Source organism: Oncorhynchus gorbuscha, linkage group LG12 (genome assembly GCF_021184085.1).
Source record: "Oncorhynchus gorbuscha isolate QuinsamMale2020 ecotype Even-year linkage group LG12, OgorEven_v1.0, whole genome shotgun sequence".
Lineage (NCBI taxonomy): Eukaryota > Metazoa > Chordata > Actinopteri > Salmoniformes > Salmonidae > Oncorhynchus > Oncorhynchus gorbuscha.
The window spans coordinates 50,234,541-50,257,634 of NC_060184.1; the positions used below are offsets into that span (position 1 = coordinate 50,234,541).

At 39.7% G+C, this 23,094-nt stretch overlaps 1 protein-coding gene across 1 annotated transcript; it reads left to right on the top strand.

The window, feature by feature from the left end:
- LOC123990184 (coagulation factor XIII A chain-like) lies at positions 1-23,094 on the top strand. Its single transcript, XM_046290755.1, has 14 exons — positions 1-163; positions 3,436-3,612; positions 5,735-5,983; positions 8,004-8,116; positions 8,241-8,348; positions 8,815-8,986; positions 13,890-14,037; positions 14,421-14,530; positions 17,487-17,575; positions 17,761-17,920; positions 18,590-18,868; positions 19,306-19,466; positions 19,947-20,083; positions 20,377-23,094. Exons 1-14 carry the CDS (start codon positions 10-12, stop codon positions 20,516-20,518), a joined length of 2,199 nt encoding a protein of 732 aa, XP_046146711.1. The 5' UTR covers positions 1-9; the 3' UTR covers positions 20,519-23,094.

The window sequence follows — 23,094 nt, forward strand, 5'->3', positions numbered from 1 at the left end:
GCTTTCAACATGTCTTCCTCTGCTCGCTGTTTTGGGACCAACTTCCTTGGGCGCCTTAAAAGCCCCATCTGTAGCTCCAACGCTGAGCAAGATGACCACCAACTTCCCAAGTTTGAGCACTTTGGGGAGGCTGTGGCAATTCCCCGTGGCCCCTACAGTGATGGTACAAGATAAATAGAATAAGTGTCCTTGGCTGTCTATGATAAATGAGATCAACACACATTACGAAGCAAATTCTTCAGTGTTAAAAAAATATATAGAAATAAAACTAAGAGTGTTAAATCAACCCTGAAACCATTGAGTCTGTGGACCCATACTGACACCAGAAAAGTGTTCAATTAAGAAACTGCTTAGTGTAAAGTCTTGCCTTCCGAGTAAACTGGAGAGTTACCACCCATGACAGCATTATTTATTGTTTTGATTTAACCTTTATAGGCAAGTCAGTTAAGAACAAATTCTTATTTACAGTGACAACCTAACTCCACCCAACCCGAATGACACTGCGCCAATTGTGCACTGCCCTATGGGACTCCCAATCATGGCTGGTTGTGATACAGCCTGGAATCAAACCTGGGTCTGCAGTGATGCCTCTAGCACTGAGATGCAGTGCCTTCTACCGCTGTGCCACTCGGCAACCAGATAGATGGTTGCCGCATTCATCCACCAAGTGAGATCCTAAGCGCTAATACAGGGGCCTGAAACTCATAACCATGCACATCATTATTATATTTCACAGTAATGCTCTATTGCAGGTAGATTTTTAAATTGTTTGTTTCAGTATCTATGTTTGTACATTATTAATTCATTCATCTTATGCTACTAAATAGAAATGACAAACATTTTCTAAACTAATCCACTATTACTTGGATTTCTTGTACCCGTTACTGAAATAGTTGTTTTAGTTCGTCTTGTTAACATGCTTTGTCAATTTTTCCAGTAATTCTGGGTACTGGTTGCGGTGATAATAATTTGAGGAGCTGGCTATCTCTGCACTGTCTCTATTCTAAAATGAATTAGCATAATGTGATTTTCATGTCTGATATGGCCTAATGATGTTACGTTTGATACAGTTAACTTTGTAGCAGGTTGCCGATGCCTGTATTTTAGCAGAAAACTGTGATCAATGATGTCTGAAGCTTTGCTTTGTCGAACAACCACCTGACATGGCTACAGTGAGCATGTGCTACGGCGCCACAAGCCTACACTGTGTTGATGAAAGCATCTAGTAATGAACGTATTTTCAACACAATTGGCTGGAAAGCCTCAATGCTTCAAGAAGCTTTGTTTCCCCATCACTAATGTAAACCATGAGTTTCAGATTTAGATTTGTTCCTACAGGGGTACAAACACTTGTCACTGTAGTGGTACACTGTCAGGTCATCCTTTGTACCTTTAGTTATAAGTGCATTATTGTATCCCAGTTCATACGTCAGGCCACACCAGGCCTGCAAGTAGAGTTTCACATTTTGTTTTTGAAAGATTTTGGATGTTCTGTTTCCAGGAAACTTCCAACCAGGGTTTCTGGAAACCTAGGAGTTTTGGGAAAGTTAACAGTATTTTGCAAACCTTCCTGCAAGTCACATTATGCTGACTAGCAAAGTGATGTATAGTTAGAATAAGCAATAGTTAGATTTTTTTTTATTCACCTACAACCTGCATTCGGAATGAGTGCCAGAGTTAGGAACATTGTGTAGAGACTACCTAAAAACCTTTCAACTGCAACAAACATTCCTGTAATGAGTGCCATTTATTTTTTTACAGCTATGATTAGTTTACAAAAACGTACCCTATTTATCTTTGTGTAGCATGAGATTAATCAATCAATCAATGAACCTGCACAAAAAATAGATATTAAAATAAACAATTTAAATATATCTACCTGCAATAGAGCATGCTGAGAAATTATTGAGAACTTCCCAAACCCAGTCTTAGGGAGCCCAAGCGGTGCACGTTTAGTTATTTGCCTTAGCACTACCCAGCTGATTCAACCAATGAATTCATCATCATCATCATCATCATCATCATCATGCTTTGATTATTTGAATTATGTGTGGTGCTGAGGCAAAAACCAAAACGTGCACCCCTTGGGGTCCCGAGGACCGAGTTTGGGAAACGCTGCCATAGCGTTTGCGCAGGGTAGTCTTTTTCTCTTTTGCCAAAAGTAATACCAAACCAATCAGATGGTTGATCGACAAAACAATGCTTTGGACATCGTTAATCACATGCTTCTGATAAAGTGTCGGAGGCACTGGCACACTGCTTCAAAGTAAACTGCTTAGCGATTTTGACACATGCCTCTTAGCTTCGGTATCAAACGTAACATCAATAGCTGTATTAGGGTAAAACTAAGCTCTCAAAATAAAGCCTTAGGAAGAACATATGGTACTGTGTTATATAATATATATAAAAAATATATATTCACTTAGGATCTCACTTTTAGAAAAAGGTACGAAGTAGAACCATACAGGGTTCTTCGGTTTGTCCCCCATAGGGTGGCCCTTTTTGGTGCTGGACTGAATACTTTGCAGAGGGTTCGATCTAGAACCCTCTATGTAGGATTTTTCAAAGAACCCCCTGTATATGGTTCTACCTTGAACCCCCTATGAAGTGTTAAACCAATAACAATTTTATCATGTAAAGGTTCTTCCTAAAACTGTCTTCCTCAATCATCTAAACTGGAACAACCATTTCAGTACTACCAGATTGGATTTGTTTAGAAAACTGTATATCATTTATCTTTGTGTCACATAAAATGTTTCAACCAATCAATGTGTATGCAAAAACACATTATAGGAAAACAAACAATTCTGAAAATAGTACTGCAATTCGAGCATGCTGGTTAATATTATATACTGCTCTATGTAGAATCATTCTTGCCTTCTAAAGTACCATCAAAGAACCCTTCCTGGCAAAAAACTGTTCTTAGGATGTTGAAAGTAGTTGGTAGAACCCTATCCCTCCACAAAGAACCCTTTTGTAACCTTTTCTTCTACATGTAGGACTTAAATGGATGAATGCAACAATCATGTCTCTGTCACTAACAAATACAGTCATGGGTGTTACATCTAATTTACGTGACTAGCAAGGCACTTTGGGAAATGTTTGAATATGGCTTTACACTAAGCAGTGTATTCATTTAACACTGTTCTGGTGGCTACATGAGTCCACAGACTCAACTGTTTCCATTTTGATTGAACACCGTATTAATTTCTTATTTTTTTATCACTGGAGAATTTGCTGTATAGGCCCACAGGTTTGTGGTGTGCTCAGCCGAGGTGGTCAGCAGAAATCCTTGTTCCCATTTTGACTTCACACTCAGACCTGACATCCTGAAAAGCACCCTTTTTACCCAAAAAGTTTAATCCAAAAGATTTTACGTTTGTTACCTGGTTATTTAAACATCATTATTTAGCTTGTGCTCTCCTTATTTTGCAGCCAACCTGGAATGTGTGAGAGTGGACATGATGCAAAATGAGAACAAGAGCGACCACCACTGTCACTTGTACAAAAACAACATTCTCATCGTCCGCAGAGCCCAAGAGTTTCAGATGACCCTCCAGTTCAACCAGCCCGTAAATCCCAGTGACAATTTCCAGATTGAGTTTTACATTGGTAAGACGTTTTTACACATTTCCACCAATGTAGTGTACATTCCTTTCTGCTGGATACAAATGAAATGACATGCATTGCTTGACTTCACTGACGGTGATGTATGAATTATAGTGTTCCCCATTTGATAATAGTTTTAATGGGAGGGGTTGGTGTGTTAGAGGTGAAGTTGCATCTCAATACTAAAATTGTTCCTCTCCTAGTCTTCGCTCTGTCATCTGTGTTTTGCCTCTGTAGCCAATCAGAAACACTAATATATTAAAGTGCCAAGTTGAAAGAAAAACAGATTATTGACATATTCCCATCTAAACATCTGTAACGTCTGTTGATAGTAACCTTGGGGTGCCTCCCGATTCTCCAAACTTCTCCCCAAGTGTGCTCTTGCACACTTCCCATCATGGATTTAGGGAGTTTCCACTATTGTTGAATCCATGACAGATTGTGCAAGTGCACACCTCCGAAGAAGGGTGTAGAACAGGGATGAGTCCAGGGTCTCTCTCACACATTATACTGAATGCTTACATTATAATCACATGGGAATTGCTGAAAATATATCTATGTGCTCGATTCAATCCATATTGCGGAAGTTCCGGGGTATAGAGCGATTGAAATTTCAAGGTAATTTCCGATTGAGATGGCAGCGTTTACTGTGAATGCAGTCTCCACAAACACAGGAACATTGCATTTAAATATCAATCGCTCTGTAACACGGAACTTCGGCGATACGGATTGTATCACGCCCTAGGTCCTTTAGTGTCAGCTACAAAACTGCAATAGGTCAATTAAATACAAACAAAATCAGAACGACAGCAAAATGGCTGCTTAAGAAGTATGACACCATTTTTAAAAAAAACTTCAAGCGACTTACCTTTCACTTATGCCTTGAAAAGGATTTCATTGTCAATATATTTTTATCTCCCTGAATGTGGTGTTGTCCTCTTTACATCTGCTGTGAAATTCTTAGTTTACTGTGTTCAAAAGGTTTTGAGAATAGGACATACAAAAAATAAGCAGAGAGCACAATATTACACAAAATATCCTTTAGCCTACATTTATTGGGTCTGAGAGAGTGGTTGTGTGATAATTGTGAGGCACTTCTAAAATAATGGTGCAAATGGACATGCATCATCCCGGTTGAAATTATGAGAGTGTTATGAATGAAGATGCAGTATGTGAATTGACATATGTGCAGCTACAGAAGCGTACTAGTAGTACCCTAGTAATCCATCTGCAGTTATTGGTTTGCAGTGGTGTAAAGTAACTAAGTACAAAATACTTAGAAGTACTGCTTAAATAAGTACTTTTATTTGAGTAGCTGTTCTTTACTATTTATATTTTTGACAACTTTTTACTTTTACTCCACTACATTCCTAAAGAAAATAAGTACTTTTTACTCCATATATTTTCCCTGACAGTCAAAATTACTCGTTACATTTCGAATGCTCAGGCGGGACAGAAATATGGTCAATTTCACACACCTATCAATGCAATGTGTTGTCATCCCTACTGCCTCTGATCTGATGGACTCACTTAAAACAAATACTGCATTTGTAAATGATGTGTGAGAGCTGGAGGTGTGAAAATCCTGCCGTCTGGTTTGTGTAATGTAAGGAATTTGATGAATAGCATTTACTTTTCACTTTTACCCAAGTATGACAGATGAGTACTTTTTCCACTACTGATGGTTTGTTGCATTCCAGGTCACCTTTATTGCAGTCGCGCTGCACAGACTACCGACAACAGTATCTTCTGTAATGTTGTTGTGATATTGAGCAGACCTTGACTTGTGTTGGTTGATGTGTTGTTAACTGAACTGTTTTTTTTGGTAGCACTTTATTTTACAGTACGGAACATTACCAGGTATTTATCAAATAAATGTCATGGTAACACAATAATTACACAGTAATAACTTGATGATTTACTTGCTTTGTTTCTTCAAGGCTCATTTAAAACAATAGCTACCTGGTACCATTTGTTACCAACGGAGGTTAATTCTTTGAAGAACGTACCAGAAAGTATCGATTGTTACCACATAACGTCATAGTAAATACTAAGATAGTTCCTGTGGAAACATGAGTGTCTACATGTGTTGACGTTTCCCCTGTCATGTCACCTTCTCCCTCAGGTATCGATGACAACGTGTTGAATGGCACAAAGATCATCATCTCCTTTGACGGCTCACAATCTGGGAATTGGACCGGCCGCATGATACAGCAACAAGGGGATGAGTGCGTGGTGGGCATCACCCCTTCTGCGGACGCCATCATCGGGAAGTACTACACGAGTGTGGCGGTCATCGGGTCCAATGGAGTCTCAAGGACACAAAAGGACTCTGGAACAGAGTTCTACCTCCTGTTCAACGCCTGGGCGTCCAGTGAGTGGAATCTTTGTGGATTTTTGTTTGTCCTCTTCGGACCGCTTAAGATAAGATAAAACATATGCATTATACACCCCTTACGGGAAAAAACAAATGATTTCACACATGGAAAATCACATGAATTCACATGTGACATTCAATGTTAAATCATGTGAGATAGTTTTTTTGGAACACTTAAAGTGATGATATTTCACATGAAGTTTCACATGTGGATTATTACGTGATCCCATGACCTTTCACATGTGGATTCAAATTTTCACGTTAATATTTTACACAAGATTTCACAGGTGACGCCTCTGCAAACAAAAATTGTGACGTTAGGATGAATACACAAACAGTGCTTTTAACATACAATGTAAATAGTTGACACTTTCACATATATGATTACATTGTGTATGTTTTTACAGTAATTATTATTCAACATATCCTCACCTGGGATATGAACTCGCAACCTCTTAGTTGAAGGTATTCCAATATTCCTGCTACTCCTGTCAATGGCTGATTTAACCTGTATTCCAACAATTTGGACTTACATTTAATCTCAGCTTTGTCAAATTAAGAGAAATACACTCAAGAAAAATATTATATTTACAATAATAATATGCCCCACCAACATATGACAACTATACAGAAAACCACTCACATCATCAATGATCAGAGAATATTCAGATGGGACTCATGTGCAGAGATGTATTATAGGTAATGAAAGTGTAGAGGAACGTTACAGTACAGACTTTGCAGCGCCGCAGATTGATCAGCGTACCTCAAATCCATTGGTTGTGAGTTGAAATCCCAGGTGGGGTCATATTGAAAAAATATACTATACTTGTTTAGTAAGAAAACATTTGGGGAACAATTCAATGTTTCATTCATTGATTCAAGACACCCCAAAAATTCTGACAGTGATGAGATACTGTAGCCTGCATGAAAAGCATGTTTTGATTCCCAAAAGAAAAACATGGAGTCACTTTTTCTTTTTGTTAAAGCTCCACGGTTAAATGCAAAATTCTACTGACAAAATACAAAATGTCAAAAGCCGATACAACAACAGTGTAAAATAACATTCAGTCCATATTTTCTCTTTTAAACAAACTTTTTCACCAAACCATCAAAGAGGATCAGGCGCGGTCCACATGCAGGTAGCAGGACCACAGTCATATGGGAAACGCATCACCAAGGCCTCCTTCGGTTTCACATTCATACAAAAGTCCCTCACACAAACAGTAGCCGGTAACATAGTTCTCCCACACAGCTCCATCCATCCCATATGGGTAACCAGCCGGTTGGAGAGCAGATTTCTCCCACTCGAGGGTGCCTCCATGCAGCCAAGTAGTTAGAATTGTTGTCGCATCCAAGTTGTATAATCCACGGCTCAAACCCGTCCAGAATGGCGGGAGAAGCCCCATTCCCATCACATACACAAAGCAAAAGGAAGGTCCAATATGTGTAAAAGTCTGGGTAAAATTTACTTAGTTGGTAATGACATTTCAGACATGTGGGCAGTCTAATACTCACTGTTCGCCCATCCAATAAGCTAGCAGTGAGGAGATGATAGTGCAGAGAAAGCTGCCCATGCTTCTCGTCGTATGCTTACTCCATAGGGCTAGAGTAGGGCTGGCTAGCATGCATGCAGCCTAGCGAGGTCATGTCACTTTAGTCCAGCGATAACTTCAGAAGACACAGGTTCCACAGACGTTAAAAACGCTCAAAACACAGCTGCCACCAATGTAATGCGCCGTTAGGAGGGTTCAGATAGTGGGACATCAGCTGTGCGAACGCAAAGACTTGGACACCAGACAGCGTACGGAGCTCAACAGGACGTGGCTTCCTTCCAGGACATGTGACCACGGTCTCAATTAGTTCAAGTGACACAAATTAATTTATAGACACAGGTCAGGCATTAGAAATCAATGATGAACATCCAATTCTCATCCTTACAATTTTTACAAGTCACATCTAAAGTAACAGATGATCAGATTTTGGTAATGAGGCTGCAATTTATTTCTGATTTCTTCAGATGATGAAGTGTATATGCCCAATGAGGAAGAAAGGCAGGAGTATGTGATGAATGAAAATGGCTTCATATATGAGGAGGAATCAGGTGATGGAAGACAATGGTTTTATGGCCAGGTACAGTAAAAGACCACACACACTTATCAAATACCTTAATGTCCTGTATATACTACACACAGATTTACAGTTGTGTCATTATTGTTCCTTTTTTGAGGCTGGAGGCTATATTTCTCTCTTGTAGTTTGTGGAAGGGATTCTTGATGCCTGTTTCCAAATCTTGGATGACTCACACATGCCTCTAGTAAACAGAGGTGATGCTGTCAAAGTCTGCAGGATAGGCTCTGCAATGGTGAGTGATATTTGCAGATAACATAAGCACACTACACAAATTCCAAAATGAGCCCTAGTTTAAGCACTAAGAGCCAAGTGCTTTTCACAACCACAAGACGTACCAAGCATTTAACCTGAACTTCAGTGTACATCCACAGAATGTGATTTGCAGTAGATACTATACATATACAGTACATATTGAATGAGATATTGCCTCATTTGATTATTTTCATATAATATTTCAGGAAAAAGTTTGAAAAAAAGGGTATATTTGTGTCTACATTCAACTGGTAAAAGTTAACTGTGATATGAATAAAGGAAACAATTACCCCGGTACCTGGCCTTAATTAAACACTCAATTTCCTTTTGCATGCTTTTACCAACTTACTCTGAACATTTCATTTCAAACTAACCTATCCTTATACCTGGTGCACTAATCTCTTTCGGGGGTTTTCTATATATTTTTCCATTCCTTGTGGAACCAGATGAACTCCCAGGATGACCGTGGGGTCTTGGTGGGCAACTGGAGCGATGACTACTCCCTCGGCACTGCACCAACCTTCTGGATTGGCAGTGACCAGATCCTGCTCCAGTACGTCAACAAAGGGCCCGTCAGCTTCGCCCAGTGCTGGGTCTACGCCGGGACGTTCAACACCTGTGAGTGCCTGATTAAATTCCCTTTTCATTTTCAATGTCCACCCCGCAACATAGGTCATGTGTCTTCCAAATGACCTGTGATTTGCACTGAGGGATTGATGGTCAATAAAAAACAGGCCCATCCAGTTATAAACTGCAGTTTTCAACTGAGAAAAGGTTGCCTTTTTTTAGTGGTTCGATCAGCTTTAATATTGCAGATGGATTGTGGTTTCCATCAATATAATTGTCTGTATCATTTCCAATCTTTCCCAAAACCCTACCATCCCTCCCCTAATTGGAGTAAACTAATGGACAACAACACTTAGGCTTCTACTTCCAGCTTATACATACTATATACATTTTACGGATACAGTATATTTAAAAAATAGTTATGTTTTGATTGTGTAATGAGTATGATGGGAGACAGAGTGCTGGTTTCAAGTGCAGGGTGCATCAGGTGTTTATTTAGTACAGGGCCAAGGAGGCAGGAGGAGGCAGGTAGCATGGTCCAGGGACAGGTAGAAGGTCATACACAGAAAATCCAAAAAGGTAACAGTACAGGTAGGGAAAAAGGCTAATGACGTAGTCCATATGCCATGGAATCGGTACATCAAAAATCTATTTTCAACTATCTTGCCATCTATATGGCACAGCTCTAAATTAAATGTATATACTTTTTTATTTAACACCATTTTTTAATGGTGTTAATGGTCTTTAATGGGGGGGTCAACAGACAAATTCTTTACTATCTCACCCTTCCACTTGCCTCTTCCATTTTTGCGGTAATGCTGCAATTAGTTGGTTGTAATTTTTTGAAGAGCAAACATTTCCATATAATTTTGTTAGCTGCATCTGTGACATGACTCCACTAGTCCCATTTATGATATTTTTTACAAAGATTATACAGTTTCTAAATATTTGTTCAATTAATTAAAAAAAAATCTATTAGCATATTTGAGTTTAACCATAATGTTTGTTGTAATATTTGTTCTGTCTTTTCTGGTGGATTAAATTGAAATTGCTAACAACTTTCTATGGCTTGTTTTTAAAAAAGCAATATTTTGGAGATGATTTCATTTTCAAATAACCGAAAGCGAGAAGTTGCAATCAGAATAAAGGGAAAAAGGCCATTCTTGAACAGGGGGAGAGACATTCTTACTAATTTGCCAGAGAACCAGAATGGATTTAAGTATACTGTAACTTTTGTATGACTGAAGCCTTCAGTTTAATACTGAATAATTTCTGCCCTCTGAATTCATATTCAGTATATAAATATGCCTGTTCAACTTTGTCTGGCTTGCCATATACTTCTAAAAAAACAAGTCACTTGATGAAGGCAGGGCCAAAAGTAAACTGGGATATGACTAAAGAGTTAATCAGGGTGATTTTTCCACAAATAGATAGGTATTTTCCTTTCCATGGTAGCAAGGTCTTATCTATTTTTGCTAACTTTCAATTAAAGATTGATTGTAGTGATGTCACGTATACTCCCTCACCAGCCTCCAGGTCATCAGGCTGCTGATTATCCCGCACAACTGTCACCTGTGCCTCATGACACTCACCTGGACTCCTTCACCTCCTTGATTACCTTCCCCTATATCTGTCACTCCACTTGTTTCTTTCCTTAGGTGTTATTGATTATTTTTCAATTCGGTGCGTTGTTTGTGTTTCATTTTAAGAAGTTATTTGGCCACTTTAGTTGTGATTACAAACCTTATCGAAACATATAGATCTATGGGCTAGGCTACATGATGTGTGCGACTATGATTTGAAAATGTAAAAAAAAGCTGGGCATCATTCACATGTGATAATATGTCATTCAAAATAGACACATTTTTACCTTTATTTAACTGGGCAAGTCAGTTAATTAAGAACAAATTCCTATTTTCAATGTTGGCCTAGGAACAGTGGGTTAACTGCCTGTTCAGGGGCAGAACGACAGATTTGTACCTTGTCAGCTCGGGGATTTGAACTTGCAACCTTGCGGTTTCTAGTCCAATGCTCTAACCACTAGGCTACCCTGTCACCCATAACATTATTATTGATTTAATCTTGTCTTTACATATACTAAATCATATATATGTGTGAAATTGGTTTTGATTTAGAATGGATCATTATCATGCACCGCTCTCGAAACAGGTGCAGTGGGAAAAAATGCAGGTCGTCTATGCACTTATATAGTGAAATGAGGACACTTTTCCCGTGGTTCATTTTCATGCCAGCCAGGTAGGCTATACTCCTGTTGTAAATAGAAGCAATGTGCTTTATATTAGGAAAATATAGTAGGCCTAGCCTATAGAAAGCGGATGGGATCCTCCTCTGTTTCCTCCTCTGTTTTCTCATGCAATTGTATAGCCTATAGAAATGTTGCGCAACATGAGCTCATGGGCTCCCATGAAGTGTTTGAGGAGATTTTCAATGACATTTGCATTGATTTCAGAGTGATTAGAGGGACAATACAGTACTGATTACCAGGCAGTTAGCAAGTTTGGTAGGCTACTAATGATCATCAGCAGCATCAGAGCTTGGAGAAGCCTAATTACCGTGACTAAACAGTCACATGGAATTTGACTGCCATCTTGACTCATGAACACCGGTGTGGCAGTAATATGGTCACTGTGACAGCCCTAGTCCGACCATATTCTGTCCGCTATCAACACTTTTTAAACTTTTGCCAGTGAGAATGACATAAGAAAGTAGTCAAGACGAATAACTTGATTGAGCCTCAGCCATGTTTATCTCACTAGGTCAGGATATTTAAGCTTCCATATATCCACTAGTTCCAATACAGAGCATTTTGAAAGTATTCAGACCCCTTGACTTTTTCCACATTTAGTTATGTTACACCTTTATTCTAAAATGGATTATATAGTTTTTTCCCCTTATCAATCTTCAAACAATACCCCATAATGACAAAGCAAAAACATTTTTTTTAAAATCTTAGCAAATGTATAAAAACATTTTTTTTAAATAATAAAACATATACATAAGTATTCAGACCCTTTACTCAGCACTTACTCAGATGAGGAGCGTTGCTGCACAGCAATTTTCAAGTCTCTCCAGAGATGTTAGATTGGGTTCAAGTCCGGGCTCTGGCTGGGCCACTCAAGGACATACAGAGACTTGTCCCGAAGCCACTCCTGAGTTGTCTTGGCTGTGTGCTTAAGGTCGTTGTAGTTAAACATTAAAAGCGTTATAATTTTTTAGGTAAAGCTACACTAAATATATTCACATCACCAAATAATTGATTAAAACACTGTTTTGCAATGAAGGTCGACAGTAGCCCCAGCAGCACTCTGAATGGTAGCACCATGGCACAGCTAGCTTCTGTCCTCCTCTGGGTACATTGACTTCAATGCAAAATCTAGGAGGCTCGTGGTTTTCACCACCTTCCATAGACTTAAACAGTAATAATGACAGCATCTGTAGGACGTCCTCCAACCTATCAGAGGCTTATCAGAGAACAGGCATGTAGTCCACCCATCAAAAAAATAACAGAATAATCTAGTTCTAAAAGTGTAAGCTACAGCTAGCTAGCACTGCAGTGCTAATGTTGCGGGTAGTTGACTCAGAGAGAGAAAAACAAAAGTTGAACAGTTTTGAACAAATTAATTTCTTCCAACATTAAGAAGAAGCAAGAGAGAGAGAGATAGCTTAATTTGGTTGTATTGTTTCTTTACTTTCACCTTCCCTTGGCTAGCAAATGCAGCTAGCTAGTTTAGCCTACTCATACACCCGAATCAAACAGAGAGGGATGCTATGTTAGCTAGTTGGCTATGGCTATCCAACGCTGGCTATGGCTATCCAACACAACTCTTTTGGTTTTATCCATTTATTGCCACCGGAGTCCGCTGGTGTAACTGCTAAACTGCTTTCTGACTGTACACTGTACTGCATGATTTTAGCGGGTTTACTAATGCGTTAATTCTATTAGTTCTAGTTGACTATGACATGACAACTACAGTATGCAGGCTGTGTATAGAGGTTAGCGATCGTGATATGGTTTTGCTTGGGAAAGTTTTTTTGCCTGGTCACAGACAGCTGATGTATTGTGCACAAGGAAAGGGAAAAGATGAGAGGAGGAGAGCGTGTAGATAGTTACGAGAATGTACTGTATTATATATACAATGTGCAAAGTGATCATCCTTTTTTTATCTGGCTGCTATGAGAGTGAACTGTTTGCGTGTGATAAGAGGTGTATTCATTCCTCTGATTCTGTTGAGAAACATTTCTGAAACGGAACAAAACAGGGCTAAACATATTACACCCTAGATCAGCTAGATGCTGAGTGTGCAAGGCGGTATTGAATGTGTCACTGTCTGTCACCTTGATTACTCAACATTCTCCCGACCTGCGCACCTACGTTGCAAACTTTCATTCATAGACTAGGTTGTAGGAACCTCATGATGGGTACAGGGAACATTTTTGTATCATGTAGTAGCCTAACCCTACCGCTGTTACATTGAGCTTGGTGAACAGAATATGAATGACAGTCATCCAATATGTTGTAATAGAAATAAGGCCATGCTAGGTAATCCTACATCATCTTAAATGGCACTGACAGCCACTGCCGTAGATGCTAATGCTAAGCCATAGCTCAAAACACAAATCCTGGTTTTCTGACTAGTCTGGAGCATAGGCCACTTTCTAGGTATGCATGAGATGTAGAAAATTTGTAATTAAGTTGACTAGTCCTATTAGCAGATAAAACTAGGTAGCAGTTTCCTCAGACAAGGCCCGCTGCTGTGCAAGTAAAACACACTTCTGAAAGTTATATTCATAAATCTACTCTAATCAATTGATTGAATACATTTAATGTATTAGTTAAACATTTATTAATGTTCACAATTGCATGTTAATTAATATATGCTTATTTTTGAAGTATTGCCTAGTCTCTTTAATGGTGTCCCCTCCCCTGCCCCAGTTCTGCGGTGTCTGGGCATCCCTGCCAGGGTGATCACCAACTTCAACTCCGCCCACGACAACACAGGGAACATAATCACAGATCTCGTCTTCAACTCTGTGGGAAATCAGCTTGAACTGAACGAGCGCCTTACCAGAGACTCAATCTGGTAGTTATATTTCTGCTTATCCATTTGTATTGAATGAAAATGAAATCCTAGAACATAGGTTTCTATAATCCTACCTTTCACTGTATGTACTGTAAAAACAGTTTAGTCATAGCATGGTGGGGGGTGAAATGGACTAGATGTCCCTGTTATCTTTAAATCATTGTGCTTCAAGAAGAAAATGATTGTGCAGGATCCCAGATAGTGTATCTGAGTGGTGAAGGATGACAGATAGTGTTCCTGATGGGTGCAGGATGCCAGATAGTGTTCCTGGTGGGTGCATGATGCCAGATAGTGTTCCTGGTGGGTGCATGATGCCAGATAGTGTTCCTGGTGGGTGCAGGATGCCAGATAGTGTTATTGAGAGGTGGGCATTGTCTCCACAGGAACTATCACTGCTGGAACGAGGCTTACTTGTCCAGACTTGACCTCCCTGCAGACCAGAACTTTGGTGGCTGGCAGGTGGTGGATTCCACCCCCCAGGAAACCAGTGATGGTAAGAGAGAAATTAGGATGATGGGAGAGAGAGACATAATTTTCACTTCATTTTGTATGCTTCAAAATTGCATAATCAAATTCATGAAAACGCAGCCATTTAAGATAGTGTGTTCCATGATAATTTGCACCCTTGATCACCGCTAGGCTAAATAAATACAATTACTGAGCTATATTGTATGCAAAAACATAACATTATTTTATACTAATACCATTGCTCAGCGAAAGAGATTTTGTTTAACAAGTAATACAAATACATCTAAAAAAAGATGGGCGTCAAAATGATTGGCATCCCTGTTTTCAATAGTCCAGCACCCTCCCATTGCGAGGATAACGACACTGAGCCTTTTTCTTCAATGTTTTATGAGATTGGAGAACAAACACATTAGGAGTGATATTAGACCACAGTTCCTCGATAAAGAATCTCTCCAGATCCTTGATATCTTTAATCTGCACTTATGGACTGCCCTCTTCAATTCAAACAACAGGTTGATTTTGTACTCAATTAACCATTTGTTTGTGGATTTTGATCAGTGCTTGGGGTTATTGTCTTGCTGGAAGATCCACTTGCAGCCAAGTGTCAGCGTCATGGCAGAAGCAACCAGGTTTTTGGATAAAATATCCTGGTACTTGGTAAAGTCCATGATGCCATTAACCTTAAAGGCCCCAGAACCAATGGAAGCAAAATAGTCCCAAAACATCAAAAATCCACCACCTTATTTTACCATAGGTATGAGGTACTTTTATGCATACACTTCTGTTTTTCAACACCAAGCCCACCACTGGTGCGCGTGGCCAAAGAGCTTCATTTTCATGTCATCTGACCATAGCGCTGTTTCCAATCCATGTGCCAATGCCATTTATTAAACTCAAGGTGATACTGTATGGTCAGATAACATGAAAATAGAGCTAGTTTTTTCTCTTTCTCTAAGCAATTGTATTAGTATAATAGAACATATATATTTTATACAATATACAGTAGCTCAGTATTTGTATTAGAATCATTTATTCTATACAGTCTTTTTTTTGCTCATCTTTATCAAGAGTGCCAATAATTATTGACCTCGCTGTATATTTTTACATTTGCATTTTTTTCATCTGAAATTAATGTTCTTCGACCCTTTCTATGTTTATGTCTGTTCTCATACTTTTAAAACATTCACTTTTGATGTGCTTTAGAATGTGCTTTGCTCCAAAACAAGATATCCAACACACTTGTTTCAGACCAAAACACACTATATCCAGAGCCATGTGTTTAGAGAGTTGAAACATTGAGGTTTCTGCATTGTGATGCCTTCACATAACACTACAATATTCTATGGCAGCCATGTTAGCTCCCGAATGAGCATTATGTAATAGGTGTAGAGCTGGCTGATGCTTCCAGTGATGGTGAGAGGGATGACGGTGTCAAACAGCTTGTGCTCCTTCTCTCTTGCAAGTCAGCTGCTACACAGGGACCATCAGCCGAGATGTATTGCGTCTCCCTGAATTCTGCTGCTGGCGTCTGTGCTCTCTTTCAGAGGAACAATGGTCTGTAGACCTTACAGGGCACACAGTCATCCACAAGGAAACCTTTTTCCACCATTATGGCCATCGCTGGTTTCAGCAGAGAAACGATGTCGGACTGCTTCAGGATCTCCTCACTGACAGAGCCTCCGTATGGGGCTGAAACAAAGAAATGTGTTAAGAACGTTGCCCCATGTTGTCACGATGCAGCTCACAGTCCGCTGGTGGATGTTGAATCTGTGGGCCAGATCCCTCGGCTTCAGATTCAGTGAAAGATGAGTCATGAAAAGGACAAACTTGTCTGTGGGCTGCAGGGATTGTGACTGATGGAGAAAAAAAGGATTAAGATGCATTACTATGCAAAATTACAACTGAAATGATCAGCCCTGCAGTTTGCTAGAGATGTTTGTGAGTCATCAGTGTCCAAAAAAGGAGTCTCTGTCAAAAGGTTGTGGGTCAACCAGCAGGACAACAACCTAAAACACACACCAGAAAGCACCCATGAATGGTTCAAGAAGAAAAGCTGGACTATTTTGGAGTGGCCAGTGTTGAGTCCAGATCTGAATCCCATCAAAAATCTATGGCGAGAACTGAAAACAGCAGTTGGTGGAATGCATCCCTAAAATATTGCGGAATTGGAGCAGTTTCCAGCAGATTGAGGAATCCAGTAAAAGATGCAGCAAGCTCATTGATGGCTACAAGAAGCATTTGTTGGCAGTTATTTTGGCCAAAACCTCTGCATCCAGGTAGCTCTTAGGCACCTCAGTACCTCCAGGCTCTGATCAGGCCCTACACCCAAATAAGGGCACTGCGTTCATCCACCTCTGGCCTGCTCGCCTCCCTACCACTGAGGAAGTACAGTTCCCGCTCAGCTCAGTCAAAACTGTTCGCTGCTCTGGCTCCCCAATGGTGGAACAAACTCCCTCACGACGCCAGGACAGCGGAGTCAATCACCACCTTCCGGAGACACCTGAAACCCCACCTCTTTAAGGAATACCTAGGATAGGATAAAGTAATCCTTCTCACCCCCCTCCCCCCTTAAAATATTTAGATGCACTATTGTAAAGTGGTTGTTCCACTGGATGTCATAAGGTGAATGCACCAATTTGTAAGTCGCTCTGGATAAGAGCGTCTGCTAAATGACTTAAATGTAAATGTAAATGTCTTAGGTGCTAATCATTTTGTCCATGTCATTTCACCAAATATTTTTTTTATTTAAACTTAAATTGGGAATTATTTATAAAAAAACTATAAGGGTGCCAATATATTACACTGCAATTGTACATGCAATTCTTAAAAGTAATAAAATGGCTCTGAAAAGCATTGATTGCATCTTGAAAATGTACCAATGCCCTGGTAATTAATACAATCCGAAAACATTTAGAAACGTGAACTGTCCCTTGTAAAGTCAAATAGACAGGGTCATGGGTTGTTGATATTTGTTTTTGCAGGATATTTCCGCTGTGGACCTTGCTCTGTCAAAGCCATCAAGGAAGGAATGCTTGGCTATCAATTTGATGCCCCGTTTGTGTTTGCTGAGGTAAAACAATACGTCTTCTTTATGCTTGACCAGTAACACTCTGTTGAATGTTCAGCCATAATGACTTCATCATCACACTATGCCATGATGAAGCGTAACGCAGTTATGCTTTATAATTTGCAATACATCTTATTTCATTCAAATCAATCATCATATTCACATTTATCTCTTTCTTTTAACCTCAGGTGAATAGCGACGTTTACAAATACAAGCTAAATTCACAAACTGGGAAAACTGAGTTACTAAGCGTCGACACAACTTATGTCGGCATGAAAATCCTGACGAAGTCCATTGGTGAGACCAATGAGCCAATGGACATTACAGGGACGTACAAATACCCAGAAGGTATGTGGCACCTGGACAATGGAGTAGGCTGGCAAGGGTGTAACTGCATGTTTAAAGTTAATTATTGGGGCAGTTTGCAAAGTGTCTCATGAAACTAATGCAACAAGAATGAAGTATAGAAATGACTTTGCTATTACTGCTTTTCAAATTACTTTGCAAAAATATCAACGTAACATGCAACAATTTCAACGATTTTACTGAGTTACAGTTCATATAATGAAATCAGTCAATTTGAATAAATGTATTTGGCCCTAATCTATGGATTTCAAATGACTGGGCAGGAGTGCAGACATGGGTGGGCCTGGGAGGGCATAGGCCAACCCATTCGGGCACCTGGGCCCACCCACTGGGGAGCCAGAACCAGCCAATCAGAATGAGTTTTTCCCCCACAAAAGAGCTCTATTACAGACAGAAATACTCCTCAGTTTCATCAGGGTGGCTGGCCTCAGAAGAAGCCAGATGTGGAGGTCCCCAGCTGTACAGTATATACAGTATATTCCTATAGGTGAAATAAAATTGTAGTCCCACTCCTTAAAAAAGTCCCACTCCTTGCTGCAGCGATCTATGATATATATGTGTTCCGAAGAGAGCGGTTTAGATCACTAGATCAGCCTAGGACACCAGTCCCATGTTAACTCTATTCCCCTCCAACTCCCCCCACATACACAGGCAGTAGTCAAGATGAGGAGACCATGAAGAATGCAGAGAGAACCTACAAGACGCATTTGCAATATGACGATGAGCAGGGCGTGGCGATGACGCTGGAGATCCCGCAGGAGCGTGTGAAGATTGGCCAGAACTTCCAGATGGCTGTGGTCTTCAGGAACATGAGTGAAGAAACACGCACCATCCATGGCCTCCTGGTCGGCTCCACGATCTACTACACCAACATCCAAAGGGCTCAGTTCAAGCAGTTGACCTTTGACATCACTCTGAAACCCATGGAGAGTGAGTAGAAACCAGGGTGACCCTTCATATACCTACTGTACTGTAGGTCATTTTGGGCTTGTCTCCATGTATCACAACTTTGTATGATAGTCCTGCAAAGCTTTCAGACCCCTCCTCTGAAATAAAATCCTCAACAGTTTATAGAAAATGCTTTGCAGTCCTTTTACAGCTTTATGGCAACGTCCTGTTTCAGCAGGTGTGTGTATGTATTGTATTGTAAGAGAACGTGAGGTAACGATGGGATGCTCTCTAGTACTTACCTCAAAAGATTTACAGGTAACAACCTGGTACCAAATGGTAAACAATGGTGAATCCCAAATAATCTAAATATGAATTATCAGGTAATATTTATAAAAGTTATGTTCTGCCAAACATATGCTCCTGTTGTTGATTGAATTTGTTTCGTTGTCAAAACTCTGTCTCCCTAAAACCAACAGCGTCGAGGATACAGGTGGGCGTGCTGGCCCAGAACTACATGCCCAAGCTGGGTTGCCAATCCAACCTCCGCTTTGTGGTGACGGCCAAGAGCATGGAGAACAACCAGGACATGACAGCCATACAGATAGTGAACCTGAAAGGCCCCGAGTTGACATTTGCGGTGGGTCTGGATGTTTCATTAGTCATCTTTATTAGAATGTATTTCCTTAGTCCTTTAAAGGGATAGTTCACCCAAATAAAAAAAATGGCATCTTGGTTTCCTTACCCTGTCAGCAGTAATTTGGTCACAGTGACCAGGTACACAAAACCAAATCATGGATTGCTCTCTTACCTTGTCCATAGACTGCTGACATGGTAAGGAAAACTGTAATTTTGAAATTTGAGTGAATTATCCTTTAAAGTGTTCCGTAAAACTATATATGAAATTTATTTAGTTTTTCCCCAAGAGCTAATGTAGTAGTGTACCCAATTAAAGCCTTATTTGTGCTGCTAGAGTGCTGCATCTCTCCTCGCATTTTTTAAATCAGCCATTCTGAAAAACATCCATGCTTCCAAAGCAGGGGAGTTGATAATCCCTAGATTATTATAATGTCTTATATCACGATAGATTATTGTGAATGGACCATCTCTATTTGAACAGATGAGTGGACCAGCGAAGGTGAACCAGGAGATATTTGTCAAGGTGGAGTTCACCAACCCGTTCCCATTCAGCCTGCATGACGTGAGGATGGCCATACAAGGGCCTAATTTCATCTCATACCGGGAAAAGTTGTACAGGTAGGAGGATTTACAACTCCAAGACCTCACATCATGAGGATGTTCACACTTACATTAGTCTCACACTCACAAAAACAGATCCAATGTAGTCTGGTTAGTAAATCTCTCTGTGTGTGTGTGTGTGTGTGTGTGTGTGTGTGTGTGTGTGTGTGTGTGTGTGTGTGTGTGTGTGTGTGTGTGTGTGTGTGTGTGTGTGTGTGTGTGTGTGTGTGTGTGTGTGTGTGTGTGTGTGTGTGTGTGTGTGTGTGTGTGTGTGTGTGTGTGTGTGTGTGTGTGTGTGTGTGTGTGTATAGTGAGATCTCTACCGGCGCCTCCATCACCTGGATAGAGTCCTGTGTCCCTACGAGGTCTGGGAATACAATGATCTATGCTGTCCTGGACTGCTCAGTCCTTGGGAATGTGCAAGGCAATTGGGCCGTCGGCGTCCAGGCCTGAGCATCGCCCAGGAAGCACTTCCCACCTGCTAATCGCCTGCCATCGACCGGAGAACCATGGACGAATAGAGGCTCTTGTATAGATCTGAAAGGATTTGATTGCTGGATAAGCAATTCCATCTAGCTTATGAGAAGGTGAGGGCGAGCAAATAACATACCCCTTACGGAAAAAACACATGATTCACAGGTGAAATTTCCTCCTGGGAAATCATGTGAAACCGTGTTTGGTTTTTTTGAACACTGAAGTTTACATGTGGGTTTTACATGTGATCACATAACCTTTCACGTGAATATTTTTCAAATGAGATTCCACAGATGATGCCCTGCAAACAAAATTGAGTCGTTAGGATACACACAAACAGTGCTTTTAACATACATTGTTTTCAATGTACATTTTTGACATACATAATTACATTGTGTATGTTTATTTATACAGTAATTATTATTCAACATGTCCTCAGCTGGGTTTTGAACTCAAATTCTTGGTTCAGGGCATCCCGACCTTCCTGCTACACCATCACATCAGTGTCAATTACAGATTGAACCTGTATTCCTACACTTTAGGTTTAAGTAAAGTAAATATCAGCTTTGTTAAAAATACACTATTTTAAAATACGATTATAGTTATCATAGTGATTCAGGAGTAACATTAAAACAGAATAATATCCCCCACAAACAGTAGACAACTATTCAGAAAACTATACTTATTCTGAAATAACTGTATGAAATCTATGGTGAGAGAATAATAAGATTAACTAAAATAGAAGTGCAGATGGCACTCTTTTGCTAAGTGCAGACATGTATTATAGATAATGAATGTGTATAGGAATGCTATAGACTTTGATGGGCAGCAGAAAGATCAGTGTAACCCAGAAGTTGTCAATTCTAATCCCAGGTGGGGTCATATTGAAAAGTCACTACCAAGTGATCATGTCAAATGTAATCATGTTGTCATTGATGAAATATTTTGTACACTATTTTAGCTGAATAGTGTACCAGTTACTTTAAAACCCACAAATCATTTGATTCCCTTACACAAAAAGACATGCAAAATCGCATTGTTGAGCTGAAATTCACATTTCACAAAAGAAGAATCACAAAAAAAAGAGACTTGAGGTCAGTTCTTCACATATGAAACCACATGTTCACATGTATTCAATTTAGAGTTCACATGTTAACACCACCTTTTCACATATGAGGAGAATAACATGTTTTCACCTCACGTGGAATTTGTTTTTCATATGTGAAAACGTTCACATAGGAACATCTAACTCTCAAATGTGTAGTTTCATGGTATCGTACGTAGGCATTTTGCATCCCCATGTTGTCACATTTATTTCACGAGATCATGTTTTCACATGTGTAGGTTCATGTTATCAGATGTTGCTTTTACATGTTGTCACAGATGTTATCACCTGTGAAATACATGTGATTTTTCTGTAAGGGATTGCTTACACCGATAAGATTTGTTACAGAAAGGGCTAGGAGTTGATTTGGAATTGGGCAGAAGAGGGAGGGCCAAGTCGCAATAAACGCATCAGTTTATCTTATTATTTTCTCTGCATTGCCAAATATCAATCAAATCAATGTATTTTCAGGCATCGGTGACACTTAAAGTTGAAGGGCACCTACATAAGGACTTCATCACCCATTCAGTAGCCATATATGCCACATTCATAATCAGTAGAACTGCAAGCTGACTTTATTTAACTAGGCAAGTTAGTTAAGTACACATTTTTATATACACCGACGGCCTACCCCGGCCAAACCCGGACGATGCTGGACCAATTGCGCGCCGTCCTATGGGACTCCCAATCACGGGCAGATGTTATACAGCCTGGATACGAACCAGAGACTGTAGTGACGCCTCTTGCACCGAGATGCAGTGCCTTAGACCGCTGTGACTTCTTTGATATGTGACAATATCATCACTTGCATGTCGACTCTAAACATCCTGTGTAAACTGGCAGTTGTTGACATAGTTTTTTCATAAAAGTTAACCCTTCACAAGTGTTTCCAAAGACTCTCGGACGAAAAACGTTCAAAAGTTATGATCCATATGAATATGATGGATAGAGTTTTTTTATGTGTTCTAATTAGATTACATTTATATATCAGGGATTTAATTTGGCTTCGAATCAGCCGACTCAGATTCGGGTTTCTGTTATTGTCGACCATACAAACCTTTGCTGACTGTAAATTTCTCACACAATCATGACCTTCAATCTAATCAACGGTCCAGTGTTATCTGCAGTAGATTTTAAATCAAGCAGAAAAGGTACTGCATTTAAAGAATTAGGAAACAACATGAAAATGTTTTCTTTAGACTGAGATTTTTTTTGCAATATAAATCATTTAATTGTATAATGTAAAAAAGAAGAGCACAATGTAAAGCCATATGTGGGAACCAGTCCTCAGTTATTTTGTTTGATAGTTTTATGTATAACCAGTTTTATTGGAAAACCAGCATTTTTGGCTTTGCATCAAACTAAATATTTTAATTTCACTGCCATTTACTGTTTAACATTTCAGCTGTGCACTGCTTTTGATTAACAATAAAATAATTTTCAAAATCAA

Coding starts and splice junctions, on each gene's coding strand:
- LOC123990184 (XM_046290755.1), top strand. CDS start 10: ATGTCTTCCTCTGCTCGCTGTTTTGGGACCAACTTCCTTGGGCGCCTT. Junction 5,984..8,003: donor GTTCAACGCCTGGGCGTCCA/GTGAGTGGAATC, acceptor TGATTTCTTCAG/ATGATGAAGTGTATATGCCC. Junction 17,921..18,589: donor GACGTACAAATACCCAGAAG/GTATGTGGCACC, acceptor CCACATACACAG/GCAGTAGTCAAGATGAGGAG.